Consider the following 19,563-nt stretch of genomic DNA (forward strand, 5'->3'; position numbering starts at 1 on the left):
GTGGGGTGGGCAGAGTGGTCCAGAGGAAACCCACCCCCGGGGCGGGCGGGCACGCTTCTCATTTCCACACAGAGCGGGGAGCCAGAGCCTGGGGGGGTGCGATGCCTGGTGTCCTGAGGTGACCTGCTGGGAGTCCCGCTGTTGGGAGTCCCGCTGTTGGGAAGTCCTATCTGGGGCCTGTCCGTCTCCACGTGGCCCCAGGACTCCCCTGCCCCAGGAGACTGGCCCACCCCTCCTGGAATTGCCCCAGCGGCGGCGGCGGCAAAGCGGCCTGCTACCTGCTGCCTGGTTTCCCGCCACACTTTTAGTGCACCCTCGGGAAAGCAGGTGGGACTTCAGGGGACCCAGGCCACACGGGGCTGAGTGGCTGGTGTGGCCAGGATGCTGATGGGGTGTCCTTGAGGGTGAGACTGCAGCCCCCACTCCCAGGACTGAGGTACAGCCTGGGCTCCGGGCTCCCCCATCTCTGCCGGGTTCGCAGCACGCACCAAGGTATGGGGAGTGGGGCCTGCTGGGGGCCGGGGAGGGGGGCTCCAGGCCTGGGTGAGGACCCCTCCTCCCACCCCTTCTTTGTGACCCTCGGGTGGCCCTGCCCCCTTCCCACCTGGTCCTCGGGCCGGTGGGCCCCTCCTGCCCCCAGGATTAGCAGAGCACTCTGCTTGTGCTGGGCGCGGGGGCCACACCCCATCCGGTCTTCCTCCTCGTCCCACCCCTGCCCAGAGCCTTTCTGTCCTCAGGACCCCACTGGGCCTCCTGGGAGCACTGGCTTCCCCAGGGCGCCCATGTGCCCTGACCGCTGGGCCAGGCTTGTTGCTGAGGCCGAGACCGGGTCTGGGGGAAGGTGATGGCAGCGGGGTCTGGGGCGGGGGCCAGCTCTGAGCACCCAATGCGCCTGGTGGTCCCGATGCCCCAGAGCAGCAGGACCAGCCTGATGCAGCAGGCATGGGCAGGTGGCACTGTGGGCCCCACCAGGTGTCCCCTGTGTCAGGGTCACAGCACCTCCGAGGGAAGACTAACCTTGCAGCGTGTGGCTCCAAGACCCTGGCGGGGGTGTGGCTGTCCTAGGGGAAGGGACAGAGCCACTCAAGGGTCTGCCCAGGGCTCCTGCTGCCACCCAGCCGGACACGGGGAGGGCTCGAGCCCCTTTCGTCCAGGGATGGGAGCAGGAGAACACGCAGGTAAGCCTCCCTGGGGCCCAGGCCCAGCCCTTCACTAGGCGCCCTGTGACTCCCCAGCCGCCCCCGGTCCTCCACCCGACTCCCGCCCCCACCCTGGTCATCCCCCCTCCCCCGGGCAGCACTGACTGTGGAGTTTAGGTCACCTGGAACCTTCTGCTTTCAGAGGCCCCTCTGGCGCCCGGCCCAGGAACTGACAGCTGACAGAGGGCGTAGCCCCCCTTTCAGCCCTGCCCCTGCCCCCCCCATCAGTCCACCCTCCGCGGCTTCCAGAGCGTTCTCTGCCCCTCCCCTCGTGCCAGGAGACACTGCCTGCCCCCATGGAGCAGGATGAGAGTGGCAGCCCCCAGGCTGGCCCCGCCGCTGAGGCCCCTGCCCCGGAGCCCCGTGACACACTCCTGCCTCAGGGAGCATGTGACACAGGCTGCCACGCTGGCCCCTTCCAGAAAGCAACGGGCCCCCGTGTACCCCCTCCCGGCTTTCTGGCTGCTCCCCCACCTGGGGCATCTAGGGGGCAGGACCGTGCCTGCCTCGCTGCCCCGCTATTGGAAGCAAAGAGCGCCACTGTTCCCAGGCAGGCCTCAGGGGTCAGGAGCCCGGGGCAGACTGGCTGGGCACATTGCAGGGCTGGCTGTCCAGGGGCCCCATCGCCGCACAGAACTGGTCAGGGCTGCGTTTTCTGTATGGGGCCTGAGAACAGGGCCAAGTGTGGGTGCTGCAGCCTGAAGCCGAGCCCCTGGGCTGCTGGTGACAGCCCCACCCAGGGGCGCCATGGACCCCGCCCTCTATGCGCCCACAGCACCCTGTCCTGGGGAGGCCAGGACCACATGGATGGGCAGATCCTGAGCCAGCTGCGCCCCCTGGCAGAGGAGGAGGAGGAGGCTGGGGCCGGGTCTGCACCCTCCGCCAGGCCCGCCTTCCCCGGCATGGGCTCCGAGGAGCTGCGGCTGGCCTCCTTCTACGACTGGCCGCTGAGCGCCGTGGTGCGGCCCGAGCTGCTGGCTGCCGCTGGCTTCTTCCACACGGGTGAGTCCTGGGGGCCTGGGCACCGTTCCAGATGCTTCTGGGCTGGGCGCCACCTTCTCCATGGGGTCCGTCCTCCAAGGCAGGGAGGGTCCTGGCCTGATGCAGAGGGGCCAGCCCCCCCCCCCCCGCCCTTCCGTGCCTGCCCCCCCCAGTCCCTCCCATGCTTCAGACCAACAAGTGCATCTGGGAGGGGCCAGGACAGCCCGGAACACTTGGTCCCTGCCGTGGGGTCAGCAGGGGGACAGCTGGAGCCGGGAGGCTCTGCGGGCCCCGGCGTCCATCCGGGTACAGGCCGTCAGGCGCCCCGGGTGGGGGGGTGCCTGTGGCAGCCCCCACCCGCGGTCTCTGCACCCCAGGCCATCTGCACACAGTGGGCGGTGAGGAGAGGCGAGGGCCTCGGGGTGAAGGTGAGTCATGAGTCCCTAAGACCAAGCCCAGCAGCAGACAGGCCCCCTTCTTTCTGTCGCCAAGAACCCAGCCCAAGGCGGGGGCACCGAGGCCCCGCCCCCACTCTCTGTGAGCAGGGCAGATGCCCCACCTTCCCCTCCCCAATATTCACCCACCACCCCCACTCCACCTTTGAGAAAATGGGGTGAATTCCGAGGAGAATGTTGGGCAAAGGGGCAGCAGAGGCCAGTGGGAGCCCCCCGGGCTCCCAAGCCACCACAGAGAGGCCCTGCCCCCGAAGGAAAGGCCACCCAGGGGACCAACCCAGCCTGGGGGACACTCCTTGGTGTGCCAGGGGCCAGTGTGCTCAGGGCCAGGTCTCTGCTCCACCCAGGCCAGCAGGACAAGGTGAGGTGCTTCTTCTGCTACGGGGGTCTGCAGAGCTGGGAGCGAGGCGACGACCCCTGGACAGAGCATGCCAGGTGGTTCCCCAGGTACCAGAGCTGTGGCAGCTCCGTGCCCAGTCCCGGCGGCTGAGTCCCGGGGCCCCTGCGGAGGGCGCTGGGCTGTTTCCTTCTTGATGTTCAGCAGTCTGTCTCCAGGACGGCTTCCCGGCAGGTGCCCAAACCCGGGAGCCCAGGCCGGGGGCGCAGGGGTCCACCCAGACAGTGCAGTGAGGGGGGTCCCTGGCGGCCCGCGGTCCGCAGCCCACGGGGCGGCTGAACCCTCCCCTCAGGTGTGAATTCCTGCTCCAGACCAAGGGGAGGGACTTTGTCTGCAGTGCGCAGGAGTCATGCTGCCGCCGGCCGGGCCCCTGGGTGAGTCCTGCCTGTCCTTGGGCCTTTGAAGGACGAGGGGGCGGGGCGGGGGCGGGGGCGGGGGCGGGCCCTCCCCTCCTCACCCAGCTCTTCCGTCTGCTCGGGCACAGCTGACTGGCTCCTTCCAGGACCGTCCGGAGGACCCAGAAGAAGCAGGTCCCGCGGCCGCCTCAGGTGAGCAGGGACACGTGGCCCCACCACCCTGCACGCGGGCTCTCAGCTGTCCCCCTGCAGGAGGCTGCTGCCCTGGGCATGAGGGTGTGGCCTGGGCTTCGCTTCTTGGGGTTTCACACAGGTACCACGTGTGCCCAGGGCCCCAGAGACGCCAAAGCCGCCCCCTGCTGCCCGTGAGCTGGGTGCCGTGGGCTCGGCCCACCCCGAGGCTGGCCGCAGAGGTGTGGGGAGGAGAGGCCACCGTGCACCCACAGCCTCTGGTGGGGCAGTGGCCAGCCACGCCCAAGAGCCAGCTGGCCGCTATCCTCAGCGCACGGAGGAGCTGGCTGGGCTAAACTCTGCTCCCCCTGCAGCGGGGTCAAGCGGCTCTGGGGTTCAGGTCCGGGGCTTCCAACCAACCCTGGGTCAAGAGCTTTTCCTCTCGGAGCCTCAGTGCCCTGAGCTGCGACACAGGGACAGTGCCAACCTCGAATAAACCTGGGTCCACACGACGCTCGGGGAGGAGTGCCTGGCACACAGTCGGGCTCCATCTGTGGCAGCTTTGAGGTCAGGCTCACGTCTTCCCTGGGTGGCAGCGCCTCTGACACAGGCTCTGGGAACACAGCCCCGACTCGGGCGAGGATGACGGCCCCAGAGGCCCCTTGGGCTGAGGGGGCCCCGGTGACCAGCCACAGTGGCACGCCCCTGCCCCTCCAGGGATCCCAAGGCCCTGGCTGTGGCCTGCCCTCTGCCCAGCACCCTTCGCCCTGCCTTGCAGATGCCGGGGGCAGCCGGGAGTGGGCTGTGTGGAGCCAGTGCCCGGCGGTGCAGGCGGTGCTCCGGATGGGCTTTGGGCGGGGCCAGGTGCAGCAGCTGCTGCAGCGTAAGTACCACCAAGCAGTGCTAGCTGGCATGTCCACGTCGCAGCTGGTGGCCGACCTGCTCCAAGAAGAGGACAGGGGCTCTGCAGCAGGAGCCAGAGGTACCTCAGCTCCCTGGACACTGCCCAGCTCTCCCTCCTCCTCCCTCCTGGGCACAGTCCTCCCTCCCATCCCCTAGTGCCCGGCACACAGTATCCATGGCCGCCACCTGAGGGGCCAGCTGGGCACAGTGGCCGGGTGGAGAGGAGGCTCTGGGGCGGGGATGGGGGTGCTGGCACAGGGCCGGGCCTCAGGTCTGTCCTAACTGCCCGCAGCTCCCGCCCACCTGGGCCCTGAGCCACCCACATCCAGGAGAGAGGCGCAGGTGCAAAGCACCAGGGAGCCAGGTGAGGGGAGGGCCCTGCTGGGTGGGGGTGGGGCAGGCCCTCCTGGTCTGGCCCAGCGCCACCAGTCACCATGGGTCAGGGTGTGGGGGCGGTGTCACAGGTCACGCCGGTGAAGAACCAGGTGGAGCCCAGGTCCCAAGGGAGCCCCAGGGAGCCCGGGATGCAGAGGAGCAGCTGCAGCGCCTGCGGGAGGAGCGGACCTGCAGGGTGTGCCTGGACCGTGCCGTGGCCGTCGTCTTCGTGCCCTGCGGCCACCTGGCCTGTGGCGAGTGTGCGCCCAGCCTGCAGCGGTGCCCCGTCTGCAGGGCCCCCATCCGCAGCTGTGTGCGCACCTTCCTGGCCTAGGCTGGGTGAGCGTTTGGCCCCGACCATGACCGCACTGCCTTGTGCCCGCGGGCATGCCGCAGCCACCCCACCAGCGCATCCTCCTTCCTCACCTCGCTGGCCCGGCAGGCGCTGCGGATCAGCCCATTGCCTTCCCCCTGAGGCCCAGACACCTGTCCTGAGTCCTTCTCAACACAGCACCCTGGGGGCCACCACCACTCTGCTGGGCACGTCCTGCCTCGATCTTCCCAGTGGTCAGGGGCACGATGCCTCCTGTTGGGCTGGGCTTACCGGGCGGCAGCCAGGCCAAGGTGGGGGATGGCTGTGGAGGCGGGTGAATCGAAGGCGCCCTTGTTAAAGGCAAGGCTGGGGTCTGCCTGAGCACACGACCCCCACGGAACCTGGCAGCTGAGGCCGGACAGAAACGCGTGGGGGGCGGGGTGGGCAAACCGCCGATGCCGGGGGGGGGGGCAGGAGCCGTGCGCTCCTTGGCGTTCCCCAAATCTTCTGTGCCCCCCAGATCTCCCTAAGATCTTCGAGGGGAGCAGTGGCAGGGAAAGGAAGCCCCTCGGGGCTGAGGGTCCCCAGCCGGGGGACCAGCCACCTGGAGCCGCTAATTCAGCCCCCCTCCTCCTTCCAGGAGCTGTGAGCACCAGCCCCGAGGGTTCCCGTCACCCGCTCAACGTGTCCCTCGGCCCACCCAGTGGCTTGCGGAGGACAGCTGAGCTGGTGTCCAGCACTGACCACTCTGGCGGGCAAGAGGGAGCTGCAGGTGGCTTGGCGCCAGGGGCCAGGAGGGGGGCGCTTTACCTACGTGTGGATGCTTTGAAAGCGTCAAAATAAAGTGTGGGTTTTCCCTGCTCAGCAGCGTCTGCTCCCGCCCCGCCAGCCCTCTCCCCACCACACTGCCCTAAACGTCTGTCCGGCGCCCTCCGCGTCTCGCCTCGCCAGCGGGCAGCCCAGCCCATCGGCCCGCTCCGAACCTTCCCCCGTCCCGCCCCCTTGGCCCTTCCCCTGTTCTTCGTCTTTTCGGCGTTTTAAGGACTGTTAGACTGGACTAGGCTCAGGCCGCATCTGAATCTGAACTTGTAATTGTTCACCAAGCTCCTGCGTGTAGGCGAGGTGGTCGGAGGGAAGGTCCCTCTTCTCCTGAACGTGCAGGCGCCTACGGAGGCTCTGGAACATGTTTTTCCCGTGGGTTCGAACACTGACCCGTGATCCCCCCAGGAGGCCCTTGTCTTGTGGGCTCGCGGGCAAGCCCAGCCCCCACCCAGGGTCCCACTGGCTGCAGCACCTGGGTGTTCAATCCGGAACCTGCGCTCGGATGGGCGTCACGCTTCCCGCATCTCGCAGTCCCTGGGCCAGCCCTGCCCCCAGCACGGGTTGTGCGGCCTTTGGGGTCTGGCCGCCCCCAGCAGGGCACCGAGGGAAGCATGCCCTGGACAGCAGCCCCAGGCCTGCTGCAGGTCGAGTGTGAGACCAGCGCCGCCGGAGGCCAGGGGCTGAGGTTTTTTCTTGTGTCTTTTCTTTTCATTTTTTTTTAGAAAAGGGAAACAAGCTCTTTCGAGGGTGCCGCCACTCCAGCCCCGGGCCACTCTGCCGCCCTGGCTCACATCTGGTCACTTGCTGGGGCACCTGCAGGGCCGTGGGGCGGGAAGGCGCAGGGAGTCCTGCTGCCTGGCGTCTCCTCGTGTGCGGCGGGTCGCCGAGGCCAGAGGTCGCAGGAGGGCAATGGCTGCTCTTACTTACGCAGGCCTGTGGGGGGGGGGGGGTGGGCAGGGTCAGACAAGCTGGAAGGAGGGCATGGCTGGTCCACAGTCAGCAGGCTGCTGGGCCCTCTTCCCTTGGAGAGCAAATGGGACAGTCTCTAAGAAGGGGAGGGCTTCCTGGCCTGGAAAGGGTTGGGGACGGGCTAGAGCTGCCCACGCAGGCAGCCGGGGCATTCCCTGGAGACCTGACTTTGGCCCTCCTGGGACTTGGGGGGCCAGGCTGGGGCAGAGGGCTCAGCCTGGGTCCTTCTGGACACGCCTGCTCCGCGACCGAGGAAAATCCCAGAGGCCTGCCCAGCTCTGCTCGTTCTTTCAGAGCCGATGCTCGGCCTGGGGGAAGCGAGGCTCACCCCCCTTTTGGGAGCTGGACACCTGCTGCCTCTGATGGCCCTTGGCTGACGTGGGTCCTTGCTTCTAGGACAGAAAGGCTGGAGGGTTACCAAGGCACAGGTCTACCCAGGGCACAGCTGCAGATGTGATCTTGAAGGGCGGGCTTGTCCCCAAGAGTCTGGGTGGAGTGTAGGAAGCACAGCTCTACCAGAAGGACCACAGCAGTCTCTTCTGACCCCAACCTTCAGGATTTCACACGGAACAGGGCCTGTGGCCAAGGCCGCCTTACAGGAGGTGGGCCAGCAGCCCGGGCGCCCCCACTTGAGGATTTTCAAGGGGAAAGAAGCCCGGCCCTCTCGAGGTAGGAAACCAACACTTCAAATTTCCTGCCACACTGAGACCCAGGAAAACTGCCACTCGGCCCAGAAGGGAGGTGGCCTCTCAGTGCCCCAGCCTCAACTCCCACAGACTCTGCTGGGTGCACAGCTCCAGGGTGTGGGGGCCCAGCCCCAGGACCTCTGCACCCCCACACCTGGCCCAGAGCCAGCATGGAGCAGTTCTCAGAAAAGTGGGGGATGGATGGACAGATGGATGACGGGTGAACAGACAGATGCCTGGTGAGAGGCCCCAGGGAGAGGAGCCGCTGGCTCTGCCGCCAGGGCTGAGCAGGCCAGCGGGGGCGGCCCTGCAGCTGTACTTACAGGGATGTCTGCTGGAACAAGAGCCTGGAAGGCTTTTCATTGACATGGCAGAGAGGAAATGGATCAAATCCACCAATGAAATCAACTGAAAGAAACCGAGACCCAAATAAAACAAAGCCCGACGGTGGACAGGATGGCAGAGGGGAGGGCAGAGCTTCCCGCGTGCCCTTCCCTCAGGCGGTGATGGAGGTGGGAGGAGCCGCGGGGAGGAGGGCAGCCCGGACCTGGGGGCAGAGGGCGAGTTCCCACGGGGCAAGTGCTTCAAAGGACGGTGGTGCTCTCGGCAGCAGATTGACACGGATGCTCGGAGCCTGGGCGGCTCCACCGCGCCCTGCAAGGCTCTCGCAAGGACAGTGCCCTGAAGCTGCGTCCGCACAGTGCACGGCTGGCCGGGGCTCGCTGAGCAGAGCTCATGCATTTCTGAACCCCAGGGCTGGCTCCCTTCTTAAAACTTCCTTTTTTCTTTTTCTCTTTTTTCTGTGCCCACAGTATGCAGAAGTTCCCTGGCCAGGGATCGAGCCTGTGTCACAGCAGTGACAACACTGGAGCCTTAACCCTCAGTGCCACCAGGGAGCTCCTCTGAAACGTTCTGACGGGACGAATGCAAGAGGCCCCTTCTCTTTCTTCCCAGCCAGCGGTGGGCTGAGCAATGGTTTGAGGTCCCATGGGGGCTGGTCCAGGAGTGGGTGGCCTCTAAAGGACACGTGGACCCCCTACTCTGTGCCCCCTGACCTCTGGGAAAGAGGCTCTGAATTCCGATTCAGATCCCAGGGAAGGTTCTGCCTGAAGGAACCATGAGCCCCCCGGTGCACCCAGCCCTGCACACCCTGGCCAGACCCCATCTGAGCTTGGCATGGTCAGGGCCAGGGAGGCCACCCAAGTGCTGGTGCCGCAAATCAGAGGAGAGTCGAGCAGGCCCGTGGGTGGGGGCGTGCAGACGTTGCCCAGACTGGCCCGCCAGCACTGGGCCCTGAAGGGGGCCTGTCCCCAGCTGCAAGGAGGCACGAGGTGGGGGGTTTCCCCTGCAGGTCAGAGGCAGCCCTCCACCGCGACCCTGTGGGGATGAGGGTGGGGTGGCCACGTAGCCCAGGAGCCCTCAGACTGAGGACTTGGGGGTGCACAGACCCCTGTGCCCACAGCCTGGGGCCTCCCCTGTCTCTGTCAGGCCAGGCCTCCATGGCATGGGGACCCAATTTCAGAGGCCAGGTCTCAGTCCCGGGCCGTGGCAGGCCTGTGGCCAGCCCTCAGCTTCCTCTCCCTCCTCTGCTGCCCGGCGGGGCTGGACGGGTCACTGACAGGCTTTTGCGGGAAGCTGACGGTCACACTTACAGCTGTCCTCCTCCTCCGTGAAAGCGCTGACCACAGAGCAGGCACAGACAAAGCCCACGAGCTGAAAGACACGGGAGTTCTCTCAGGGTGAGGACCCAGGGGCCAGGGAGGCAGCAGACTCCCAAGCGTCCTGACCCTGAGGCCACTGCCCCTGGGGTCTCGGCGTCCTCCTCTAAAATGGAACCAGGACAGTGACGTGCTGGCCCCCGGAGCTCTGGGGGTGCCTCCCCCTGTGGGTGAGGGCAGAGCAGGGCGGGTGGGTCAGGGAGGTGTTAAACGGGCAGATGACACTGAGAAAGAAGCCCTGGGGACAGGTGACCACAGCCTGGATGGCCCCAGGGTGACCGTGCCCCATTCCAGCCAGGCTGTCCACCCTGGTGTCACTCGCTTTAAGCGGACAGCTGCCAGCTTTCTCCTTGGTGGGTGGGGCACCTACAGGCAGTCACGGCTGAGCATCTGAGCTGCAGTCGAGGCATCTGGGCTGCCTGGTTTGGATGAAAGTACAGGGCCACCCAGGATGTGGCCCAGCCTGCAGTTCTGGGCAGAGTGGACGGGGCTGGCTGCTGCGCTGTGGGAGCCAAGGGCTTGGCTAGGCACAGGTTCATCAGCGAGGCTCCTCAGAAGGCAGCAGGGGCACGGTCTCAGGAGGAGAGACTGGCCTTCCATCGGCAGTAGCAAGACCTCAGGGGTGTCACTGAACCTTGGTGTCTTGGTTTCTTGACCACAAAACGGTCCCAACAACCTCCCTGGGCACCCAGTGCGCCTCAAAGGGGCAATGGAGCAAGGGGGGCTCGGAAGCCCGTCCTTCCGGGCAGCAGGTCAAGGCCCCTCTGCCCCTGTCTCCTCGCCTTTGAAAGGCAAACTTGACACCCTTCCCAACAGCTCTGCGCCCCTGTGCCCCGTCCACCTGAGCCTGGTGCTCCTCCCCCAGGAGGGAGCCTTGTCCGGGAGCTGGCCATGGTGCTGAAAGGCCCCGCAGGTGCACCCCAGGCGCTGGCCACACCGCTGCTGTCCTGCTGTCCCCTCCCGCCCCTCCTCCACACCCAGGTCCTCTGAGAGGCTCTCAGCCCCCGCCGTCCACTCCCCCAGCACCAATGAACGTGCAGCCAAGGGGCTGCTGCTCCTGGACCCTTGAGCGCAAACAGCAGAGAGCCGACCAGCATTTAGGAGCCAGCATTTCACAGAAAAAGCCCTGTTCCTAGGATGAGGGATAAAAGCGAGGAGGCGTTCCTGTCGCGGCTTAGCGCTAACAACCCAACTAGTATCCATGAGGATGCGGGTTCAATCCCTGGCCTCGCTCAGTGGGTTAAGGATCCGGAGTTGCTGTGGCTGTGGTGTAGGCCGACAGCTGCAGCTCCAATTTGACCCCTAGCCTGAGAACCTCCATAGGCCGCAGGTGCGGCCCTAAAAAAAGAGAAAAGAAAAAAAAAAAAGACAAAAGCCCAGGAGAAGCTTCCTTTGCTCTTCTCCAGCTTCCTTCCTTCCTGCTGCCGTTCGCACTTTTAGCACTTGGCTCAGAAGCTCTGACGTGGGTCCTTGGCAAGTGATTCTTTCTCCCTTTGAGGAATGCACCGTGTTCCCAAGTGTTTTCAGGGCACCCTCTTTTTGCCTCAGTGAGTGAGCGTGGTGGGAGCCAGTGTGTCCTCACAGCTGAGGGAGGGGAGGCGCCCAGACACCCCAAGGACTGGCTTCTGTAGGACGGGTGAGAGCCGAGCAGAGGGAGCCCTGGAAGCCGGCCCGGCCACCCAAACTCTTAAACTTTCTCTGCCAGGGAAGGCCGTGGACTTGGACTTCAGCTTCTGCTGTCAGCTGCTGGTGCAGCACCTTCACCCTAAGAATGCAACATCCACCCGGACACACAGTGTCGCCACTGCATGCTCCTCGCAGGAGCCCCAGGTCTGACCAGTGGCCGCACCAGTCCCGCCCGAGGCCAAGAGTCCGCCCAGGCTGCCAGGGACCCGCCCGGCCCCGCCCTCCAGGCCAAATACTCAAGGCTCACTTAAGTTGGAATTTTAGATACACGGTGAAACTATTGTTGGTGTAAATCTGTCCCAAACATGGCATGGAGTGTGCTTCCACTAAAACTTGCTGTTTGTCTCAAATTCACACGTAACTGGGATCCTGTATTTTCGTACACGGGGTCTGCATCCCGCCTCTCAACGCCACAGGAGCGGAACGCAGCCGGGTGCAGGCCAGGCTGGGGCTCCACCCTGTCTCCGCCCCGCTGTCGGAGAAGGAAACAGTCCCTCTGGCGTGGAGGAGGCCGTGGGGAGGCTGCCTCCAGGGCGGGAGGAGGACTGCAGGGGCCTTCCTTTGACCGCCCCCCCCCCCCGAGGGCCCCCCGGCCCAGCCTCGCAGCGTCATCGACACCTTGGGGTTCTGTCCCCTCAGTTCAGCCTCACGCTGACCCTAGGATTGACGGTGGTTCTGAGCCCACTTTCCAGAGCGGGGCACTGAGGCTCAGGTGGCCCAGGCCACATAGGTGGGGACCCGTGGTATGGTTCCTTAGCCCCTGGGCAGGGATGGGTGAGGAGGGGTCCCTGCCCTGGCGGAGGACGGCTGCCTGCCTTGGGCAGGAAAGGCTCGAGGCCGGTCCCACGGCAGAATGAGCCCCTCCGCCGCGCCCCCTCCCGCCCCGAGCTCACCGCCACCAGGATCTGCAGGGCGCTGTGCAGGGCCTCCACGTAGCTGTGCTCCAGGGCGCAGCTGATGCCTGGCACCAGGGCCTGGCCACCCGGGGGGCCCAAGCCGGCTGCCGGCTCCTTGCGCACACAGCCTGGGCCATGCTCACGCCACCAGGAGCGGTGCCTGGAGAGGTTGAAGGTCAGGAGCTCGCTGTCCTGGGGGGAGGGGTGGGACCAGGTCAGCACCAGACACAGCCAGCCCCCGCCCACTGCAGCCCAGACTGGGCCCCCGAGATCGGCAAGGGGTACTTCGCCCTTCCACCTCCCCCACCCCGGCCCCCTCGGTCTCCAAGGCCCTACCAGCCACTCCCCTGCAGGCAAGGCCTCGCTGTGCCCCGGCTCACCACCCCCCAACACCCGCCCAGGTCAGAACCGCTCTCCCAGTGCCCCGGGCCCTCCTGAGCATCTGTCTCCCCTACTGCGGCTCCAGGTGTGGTCCAGGAAGCAGCAGCCGCCTGCCATGCTGCCCACCCGTGCTGCCCACCTCCTGGCTCTTAGGAGCTCCTTCTGAGCTTCGGGCAGGCATGAAATGAAATGCTTTGTGTGAGGTTCCCCATCGGCTGCTTGGGCAGAACGCGCTCAGCCCCCAGCGGAACACAGCCTTGGAGGGGCCCTGGGCTTGAGCAGCACTGCGATGAGTGGCCAGAGGGTGGGCAGGGCAGCGTCCCCTCCGCCGGGGCACCGGTGCTGTTCCCACCTGCACAGCCCACCACCCGCACACCTCCACGAAGGCTGCTCTCTGCCGCTGTTTTCGGCCTTGACTCTCCTAGGCACTGCCCAGGCTCCAGGGCCCCTCCTCCAGGAAGCCCTCCCTCATGCATCTCCTCCCAGCTGGAGCCCACCGGCCCGCCAGTGCCCTCAGCCCCTCATCCATCCATCAGATCCCTGGTCTTTCCCTAAACCTTGACTGCGTCTGCCCTGCGGGCCAGGACTGTTTCGGGTGTGGGGACAGAGCCACGGGCAGGCCCCGCCCCGCCTTCACCGGGGAGACGGTGACAGATGAGCAAACACATGCAGAGCCCATGGGGCCTGGCCGAGCGCCCCTCTGACTGCCTGAGATTCCCACGGCTTCACTCACCTTGGAGAGGCCCCCTACCTCCAGGTAGAAGCAGATGATGAAGGCGTTCCAGGTGATCCAGGCGACTGCCCACACAGCGTACTACGGGGACAAGAGAGGGTGGGGGGAAGCTCTTTGGGGGGCAGGACCTCTGCAAGGTCTGGAGGAGGACATCCTGGAGCCCGCTGGGAACAGGTCCCACACCATGCCAAGGGGATGGCCCGGCTCCTGCTCCTGGGGCTGGGGGAACCCAGGAGACAGAGCCTTGGGGAAGCGACAGCCAGAGGGAGTCGGCATGGAGCACATTTTTTGAGCTCGGTATCCTGGCCCAGTCCATCCATGGACCATCCCCCATGGACAATGACGAGCACGAGCCTAAGTGGCCTGAACCCCCAAGCACCCCGTAAAACTTCTGCAAAGAGCACCCCCGGGCGCTGCCTGCGGGGAGGGGGTGCTGCCAGCTGGCATTCCCTTTTGCCAAGCTTTACTGAGATGCAGCCACGCCCCTCGTCCAGCACCGCTCAGGCTGCACCTGTGCCGCGGCAGAGCCGACCGCCTTCCACGAAGCCTGAGGGATGTGGCCCCTTCCTGCAGCGTTTGCTGCAACCCTGGTCCAGACCAATTGTTTCCATCTGCACTGAGTGAAAATGCTGCCCTGCTCAGAGCACAACTTTCTCAGCGTCCTTCCTGATTCTTCAGAAGCAGGACAGTGCAGGGGTGCTGGCAGGGGTGGGGGGGCTGGGGGGCTGGCAGGGGCGGGGGGCTGGCAGGGGGGTGCTGGGCCACTCTGGGCTCCAGTCAGGCCCCTGGCAGCTGCTCTGCTCCTGATTCCCTGAAGCCACAGTTTCCAGGTCAGAGCCCACATGTCTAGCCTGGGGAAGGTTTGAGCCCAGGTCAGGGCAGCTGACATTCTGGCCTTTCCGGGTTTCTGGCGGCTTCCAGGACAATGCCGTCCCTGGAGTCCCCATGCCAGTCCTCCCAGCCCACCTGCCCACAGGAGAAGAGCAGGAGCGGAGCGGACTCACCACCACGACGTAGCGGGGCCGGTACTGGATGGTGCCGAAGAGGCCCAGGACGACCACGACGATGTGGGTGAAGGTGGCCAGGATGGGCGCCCACTGGTAGCCCAGGAAGTCGAACACCTGCCGCTCCAGCGCAGTGACCTAGGAGCGGGGAGGTGGGGGGTGGCGTGTGAGGATCAGGAAACCCTTGGGGCCCAGGCCCCCCTCTCCTGCCTGACCACCAGGCCAGACGAGCCCAGAAGCATCACCATTGGGGTGTTCCTTCCCCAGCCAGCCCCCCCCCCCAGCCTCACTTTCCTCATCTGCAGAATGGGAAGGCGGAGGCTGCCCTCACTCAGGGGTGTGTGGGACCAAACAGCAAACGGAGGGCAGGAAGGCCAAGTGGGGTGACAGGCCCTGGGTGCTCTGGGCCAAGAGTGGACACTGGGCTCCTTGGCCACCTATCAGCACCCTCCCCATCTGCGGGGCTCCCCATTCATCAGGATGCCCCCCAGTCTGTGCACGCCGTGCTGCAGGCTCAGCCAACGGAGGTTGGACACCATGGAACCTGCGGACTTATGCACAGGGGAGACAGCGGGCTCTGAGCTCCGTTGGGACTTGGGCGGGGGGAGGCAGTCCCTCATCCACTCACTCATCCCCTCTTCCAGGCGTTTGCTCATTCATTCACGCACGTCCGCATTCCTTAGTTCTTTCTCAGGCTCTCGTTTGCTCGTTCGCTCCTTCCTTCAGTCCCTCATTCGGTCATTTGTTCATTCATTCATTCTCTCATTCATTCATTTGCTCATTCGCTCATTCACTCATCACGTTTGCCGGCAGGGCCCTCCACGCGTGCTGGTGAAGACAACTTGCCAGGAGAAAGCAGGACCAAAGCCACTGCGCCCCAGACACCAGCCTACCCATGTCGGGACGAAGAAGGCTCACCCGGGACAGAAAAGACCAGCGCATCCTGGAAGGATAGTGACAGGGAAGGGACGGCAAGCCAGAGGGGCCCGGGGCCCCCCACCCGCCCCCCACCCCACCCCACCCCAACCCCATGATTTCCCCACAGGCCCACTGTGCGCCCAGCACTCATCACCCATCACCACTGGGAGGCGCTGCAGAGGTGGAGGTGAGAGAGCCATCCTGACCCGATCACGAGGCGGGGGGCACCCACTGAGCCCCAAAGCAGGGAAACTCTGAAGGGCACAGGAGGATGGGGAGTGTTCCAGCAGGCAGCCTCGGGCTTAGAAGGAGCAGCCGGCCAGGTGGAGCCCCCACACTCCCCTCGCCAAGCACTGCATAGCTGAGGCAAGAGAGGGCAGGACTGGAGGGCGTGGGGCAGCCTCCCTCCCATGTGGCCCCCAGAACTGACGGAATGGGGCCCCGCCAGGTGGCCCTTTGTGGATGGGCCCCATGGTCACCAGCCTGCTGGCTACAGAAACCCTGACCACTGCCAGGGGGCTCGATCCTCCCCGAGCGTGCTCCTCTCTGCTGCTCCTGCCTGTGTCCTGGAGCCTCGCAGGACCCCAGGCAGCCCCCCGAACACAGCTGCTGTGGGTGCGTCCTGGGCACAGCCCAGCCACCATGGTTGACCCAGAGCAGGTAGCAAACACTTCTAAGAGGTCTGGGGAGGGGGACATTCCAAGCCTGTCCTGTGAGGGCTGGGATCCGCCTCGGGACAGCTGGGCATGGGGAACGTAAGGCAGGAGTAGGTCCACGGGCAGGGGGGCATCCTGGGGAAGTTCCCACGGGCTGGCGGCCTCCAGCAGAGCAGCCCGGCAGCCACGAGGCAGACACCCCCCACCCCCACTCCTGAGGGGGACAGGGGGACGCCGTGTGGCTGCAGCCCCCTGACCCCAAGGCTCTGAACTGCGGGATGATCCTGCTTGCTGGCCTCCCAGGAAGGGGACAGAGGTGGGAGGGAGTAACCGGGCTGGGCTCGGGGAGAGGGGCCAGTTTGCTGCCATAGACACGTGGGCAGGGTGGCAGAGACCCAGCTGCCCCCAGGACGGCCGTGCCCTCCCAGCTGGGCTTTGCCTTCAGGGACCGCCATGTCTGTGTACGCTTTGTGGGTCTGTCTGTCTGTCTGTCCAGGCCTCCCCCGGGGCGCCCACCCCAGCACAGAGCCGGCAGGGGACACTGTCCATGGGCAGAGCGTGGGGCGTTTGTCTGGCCTCCTTCACACCGCCAGGGCCCCTGAGCCAGTCCTCCGCACAGATGAAGAGTGGTCTCAGGATAGCAGGGGACCTCGGGGGGTCTCAGAGGACACCTGCCCAGCTGCTGCCCTGCTTCCCGCCCTCACCGCTCCTATACTTTCAATGTAGGAAAAATAAGACCCTTCATTGGGTCCCAAAGCCTGCAGGGGTCTTCCCTGAATTGCCAGCCCCTCCCCCGCACCCTGCCCCCAATCCCAGCCCACCTCCTGACACAAGCGCACGTGCGCATGCACACACATACACACGCACATGTGAACTGGTCTCATGTGTGTGGTTCGCAGACCACAGGCCTCCAGGAACCCTCCACTGCCTTCCCTGTCCTAGAGCCTCTGCCAGGTTTGCCCCAATGCCCTGGGCTCTTAGAGGATCCCACCAGGATCTCAAGGTCACTTTGAAGCATCCAGTCCTGTCCCAGGAGGCCAGCTGGGCAGCCACCACCGTCCACGGGCCGTGGGGAACCCGGACGCTCCTGGCTGTTTGCGCTCTGCCCCACCTTCGCCCCACGGGCGGGATACTGGCAGTGTCCCCCGAGGTCCAGGCCCACGCCGGGCTGGCTGTGAGGCCCTCAGGCTTTCTCTCTGGTCTTCGTGCCAGAGAGAAACCCCGCAGCTGGCAGCATGGCCAGCATGGATGGGGCTTGTGGGGGCATCTTTCTCATTTCTAAGCCAATGTCCTGGACGGCTCAGCACCCCGCAGCACCCCACTGGCCCCCAAGTCCATCCCCAACCCCTCACTGGGCCCTGGCTCCCGTCAACGCCCGGGGCACAGGCTGGGAAAGGGTCGTGTGGCCTTCCGGTTGGCTCCACACGGGCAAAGGTCAGGCTATTCTCCAGGGAGGAGGCTCGAGATGCTCAGGCCTTTGTCCCGTAGCTGAGCGCCAAGAAAACGCTCAGCTGTCAGAGAGAAAAGCCAAGGGCTTCCCCGGGCCCCCAGGCCCCTCGCCCCCACACGGAGACCAGAGCAATGGGCAGTGTCAAACTCCCCCTGCCCCGCTGCCCCTCAGCCCCGCACAGCCGGGACAAAGGGCCTTTCGCAGCTCCCTGCTGCCTGGCAGCTGTGGCCGCTGGCTGCGTGGGACACCGCTCTGTCCTGGCCCCGGGGCTCGCCTGGCAGAGACTGGAGCATCTGTGAAAAGCCCCCCCTGGGGAAAACCTCCAGCCCTCAAGCCAGGAGACCCCTCCCCCTCCGCCGCAGCCTCATTTCCAGAGGCCGGTGGCACCTTCTGGGTACCATCCACTGTCCCCTGCAGTGACTAAGCAGGCACGTGACCCAACCCGACCCCCACTACCCTATTTCCCCCACCCTGAATCCCACCTGTGGCTCAACCCCGAGCGCATCCTTCTCTCCAAGCTCAGCACTTAGACGCGGGTCCCCAAGCCCCTGCAGCAGCTCTGATCTGCCACAGCCAACTGCCAGCCTCCAGACGGCAGACCTCGGTCAGCCTGGGCTCCTTGCTGTCCCCCAGCCTCATCATCCCGTTTCCCCCCGGGAGGGATTCCCACCCAAAGGGAGCGAGTGACACACAAGGCTCCAGACTTCGCTGCTGCCATGGGAACAGTCCTGGGCCTCACAGCCTCCCGCGGGCACCTCTCTCCCAGCCTCATCTGTTCAGCAAAACCTGCCGACCACCCCCCAGCACCCCTGGCCCTGCCTTCACAGCACGGAGCCCGCCCTGCAGGGAAGGTCCAGCTGCTCAGTCCTTCCTCCAGGTGGGACACGCAGGCCCCTGCCAGCCAGAAGCCCTGCCCTCAGGCAAAGAACAGGACCCGTCCCTGCAGGGCCCTGGGCAGGAGGACTTTCTACTCACAGCCTCTTGGCAGCAAGCCCCCCTCCCCCCAGGCCTCCAGCTCTGGAGAAAACTCTCTGCCAGCCAAGCGGGGAGCATACCTAGGACCTGCCACCAAAAGCACCATTTCCCTTTTAAGACTGAAGACCCACCAGCATCTCCTCCCCGGCCCAATGGCCTCCACCTTGTTTGTCCCCTCCCCTTGGCCAGGGTGCTGGGTCCCTGGAGCTCTAAGGGCAGAATGGAAACTCTCCAGAGACGCCTAAGTTCCCGGACAAAGCTCCACATCCAGGGCCCAGCTAATCCCGGACACAAAAGACAGGGACGCACAAACCTGACACTGGCCCCAACCCTTGTCTCCACTCTCCCTCCAGCCAGGGCAGGGGCGAGGGGGTGGGGGGCGGAGGGCAGAGAGGAGGTCCCCGGTGGGCAGAGCTCACGCCCCCCCAAACAGACAGATATACACACACAAACTCACCAGCACCAGGGGCCTCCAGGGGCTGTCAGGCCTCAGAAAAGGAACTCAACTGGGAACTCCGGCTGCTCATTCGTTGCCCGGTGCTGGCTTTGGAAAGGGAACGCACGCACACCCACACACCCTTGCACATGCTCTTTACACGCTCACTCGGGAGCCACACACACCTTCCTACTTGGGTGGACGCCGGGGCCCTGGGAACTTGGACTTCCCAGGCCTGGTGACCGCCCCCCCCTTCGCAGCCGGAAGGCTTTTGTTCCCCTACCAGCCACTTCCAGTAGCTCCCAGGCACCTGCCCCGACGCTCCAGACCCCTTGGCCACCTCCTTCCCCCTTCAGCGCGCTCGGACACACGCACGCACACACACACACACACACACACACACACGGGGGCTCGGGGTCGCACAGAGCAGCTGGAGGGATGGCGAAGGGGCGTTGGCTCCCCCCACCCCCGGCGGCTGGGAACTTCGGCCGCGGAAGCGCGCGCGGCCGAGCTGTGCCCCGTTGGGAGCCCCCAGAGGCTGTCGCGGATCCAGCGGGCAGGGCTGTTGGCCGAGGCGACATCCGGATTCCCCAAAGCGCTGGGACTGCGGGTGCGGGCCGAGAAGGGGTCGCCACTCACCAGCTGGAAAGTGCAGACGAAGATGAGCGTGCAGCGGCCCGAGCAGCGGCCCATGGTGCCGGCCCGCGGGCGCCGCCGCGCGCGTCTGGACCCGCAGCCCGCGGAGAGCGGGAAGCCCGGCGTCTGGGCCCGCCCCGCCTCACCCCCTACTCGCCCCCCACCCCATCCCCCACCTCTGGCCCCGCCCCCCGGCCCCGGGGCCCGCCTCACCCGGCAGGCCCCCCATTCCCGGCCCCCGCCCCGCGATCTCTGGTTCCCAAAGTCCCTGGCCACACCCCGCCCCGCCGAGGGCCCGACCGGCTCCACAGACCGGAGATCGCCGCTGGCGCCCACCCACCCGGCAGCCCCCTCCGGTCCTCCGTCTGGCCCCGCCCCGCAGGCAGCTCCGCCCTCCCGAGTAACAGCTGAGCTCCCTCTCTCTCCCTCTCCAACCCTGACCTGGAC

General features: G+C 65.9%; 2 protein-coding genes across 6 annotated transcripts; one reads left to right on the plus strand and one right to left on the minus strand.

Annotated features, from left to right (window-relative positions):
- Nucleotides 1-1,756: 1,756 nt before the first annotated feature.
- BIRC7 (baculoviral IAP repeat containing 7) lies at nucleotides 1,757-6,014 on the plus strand. 2 transcript variants are annotated; one of them, NM_001435263.1, is given in 8 exon segments: nucleotides 1,757-2,201; nucleotides 2,983-3,082; nucleotides 3,325-3,406; nucleotides 3,517-3,580; nucleotides 4,338-4,541; nucleotides 4,755-4,826; nucleotides 4,927-5,176; nucleotides 5,791-6,010. In NM_001435263.1, coding segments are annotated over 7 exon segments (1,110 nt in total). In that variant the 5' UTR covers nucleotides 1,757-1,858; the 3' UTR covers nucleotides 5,172-5,176; nucleotides 5,791-6,010.
- Nucleotides 6,015-6,225: 211 nt separating this feature from the next.
- On the minus strand, nucleotides 6,226-19,236 carry NKAIN4 (sodium/potassium transporting ATPase interacting 4). 4 transcript variants are annotated; one of them, XM_021077583.2, is made up of 7 exons: nucleotides 19,120-19,236; nucleotides 14,046-14,183; nucleotides 13,060-13,122; nucleotides 11,925-12,119; nucleotides 9,280-9,340; nucleotides 7,951-8,035; nucleotides 6,226-6,905 (listed from the first exon to the last, which is right to left on the minus strand). In XM_021077583.2, exons 1-7 carry the CDS (start codon nucleotides 19,171-19,173, stop codon nucleotides 6,896-6,898), a joined length of 606 nt encoding a protein of 201 aa, XP_020933242.2. In that variant the 5' UTR covers nucleotides 19,174-19,236; the 3' UTR covers nucleotides 6,226-6,895. The 4 variants fall into 4 exon arrangements, with proteins under 4 accessions (XP_020933242.2, XP_020933241.2, XP_084860360.1 ...); XM_021077582.2 differs by having other exon boundaries at nucleotides 13,042-13,122; XM_085004234.1 differs by lacking the exon at nucleotides 6,226-6,905 and adding an exon at nucleotides 8,175-8,453 and having other exon boundaries at nucleotides 7,960-8,035; nucleotides 13,042-13,122.
- Nucleotides 19,237-19,563: the final 327 nt, after the last annotated feature.

Source organism: Sus scrofa, chromosome 17, assembly GCF_054392235.1.
Source record: "Sus scrofa isolate SSC_HxYL_T2T_F1_AM1 chromosome 17, Sscrofa_HxYL_maternal_Yorkshire_Landrace_v2.0, whole genome shotgun sequence".
NCBI classification, from domain to species: Eukaryota; Metazoa; Chordata; class Mammalia; order Artiodactyla; family Suidae; genus Sus; species Sus scrofa.

What these genes read in the sequence shown, in the direction of transcription:
- BIRC7 (XM_085002832.1), top strand. Translation starts at nt 2,362, where the DNA reads ATGCTTCAGACCAACAAGTGCATCTGGGAGGGGCCAGGACAGCCCGGA. An exon ending in CATGCCAGGTGGTTCCCCAG is followed by an intron (nt 3,083 to 3,324) that starts GTACCAGAGCTG and finishes CCCTCCCCTCAG; the next exon opens with GTGTGAATTCCTGCTCCAGA. An exon ending in GCCGCCGGCCGGGCCCCTGG is followed by an intron (nt 3,407 to 3,516) that starts GTGAGTCCTGCC and finishes GCTCGGGCACAG; the next exon opens with CTGACTGGCTCCTTCCAGGA.
- NKAIN4 (XM_085004234.1), bottom strand. Translation starts at nt 19,173, where the DNA reads ATGGGCCGCTGCTCGGGCCGCTGCACGCTCATCTTCGTCTGCACTTTC. An exon ending in TCGTCTGCACTTTCCAGCTG is followed by an intron (nt 14,184 to 19,119) that starts GTGAGTGGCGAC and finishes CCCCGCTCCTAG; the next exon opens with GTCACTGCGCTGGAGCGGCA. An exon ending in CACGGAGGAGGAGGACAGCT is followed by an intron (nt 8,454 to 9,279) that starts GTAAGTGTGACC and finishes ATCCCTGGCCAG; the next exon opens with GGAACTTCTGCATACTGTGG.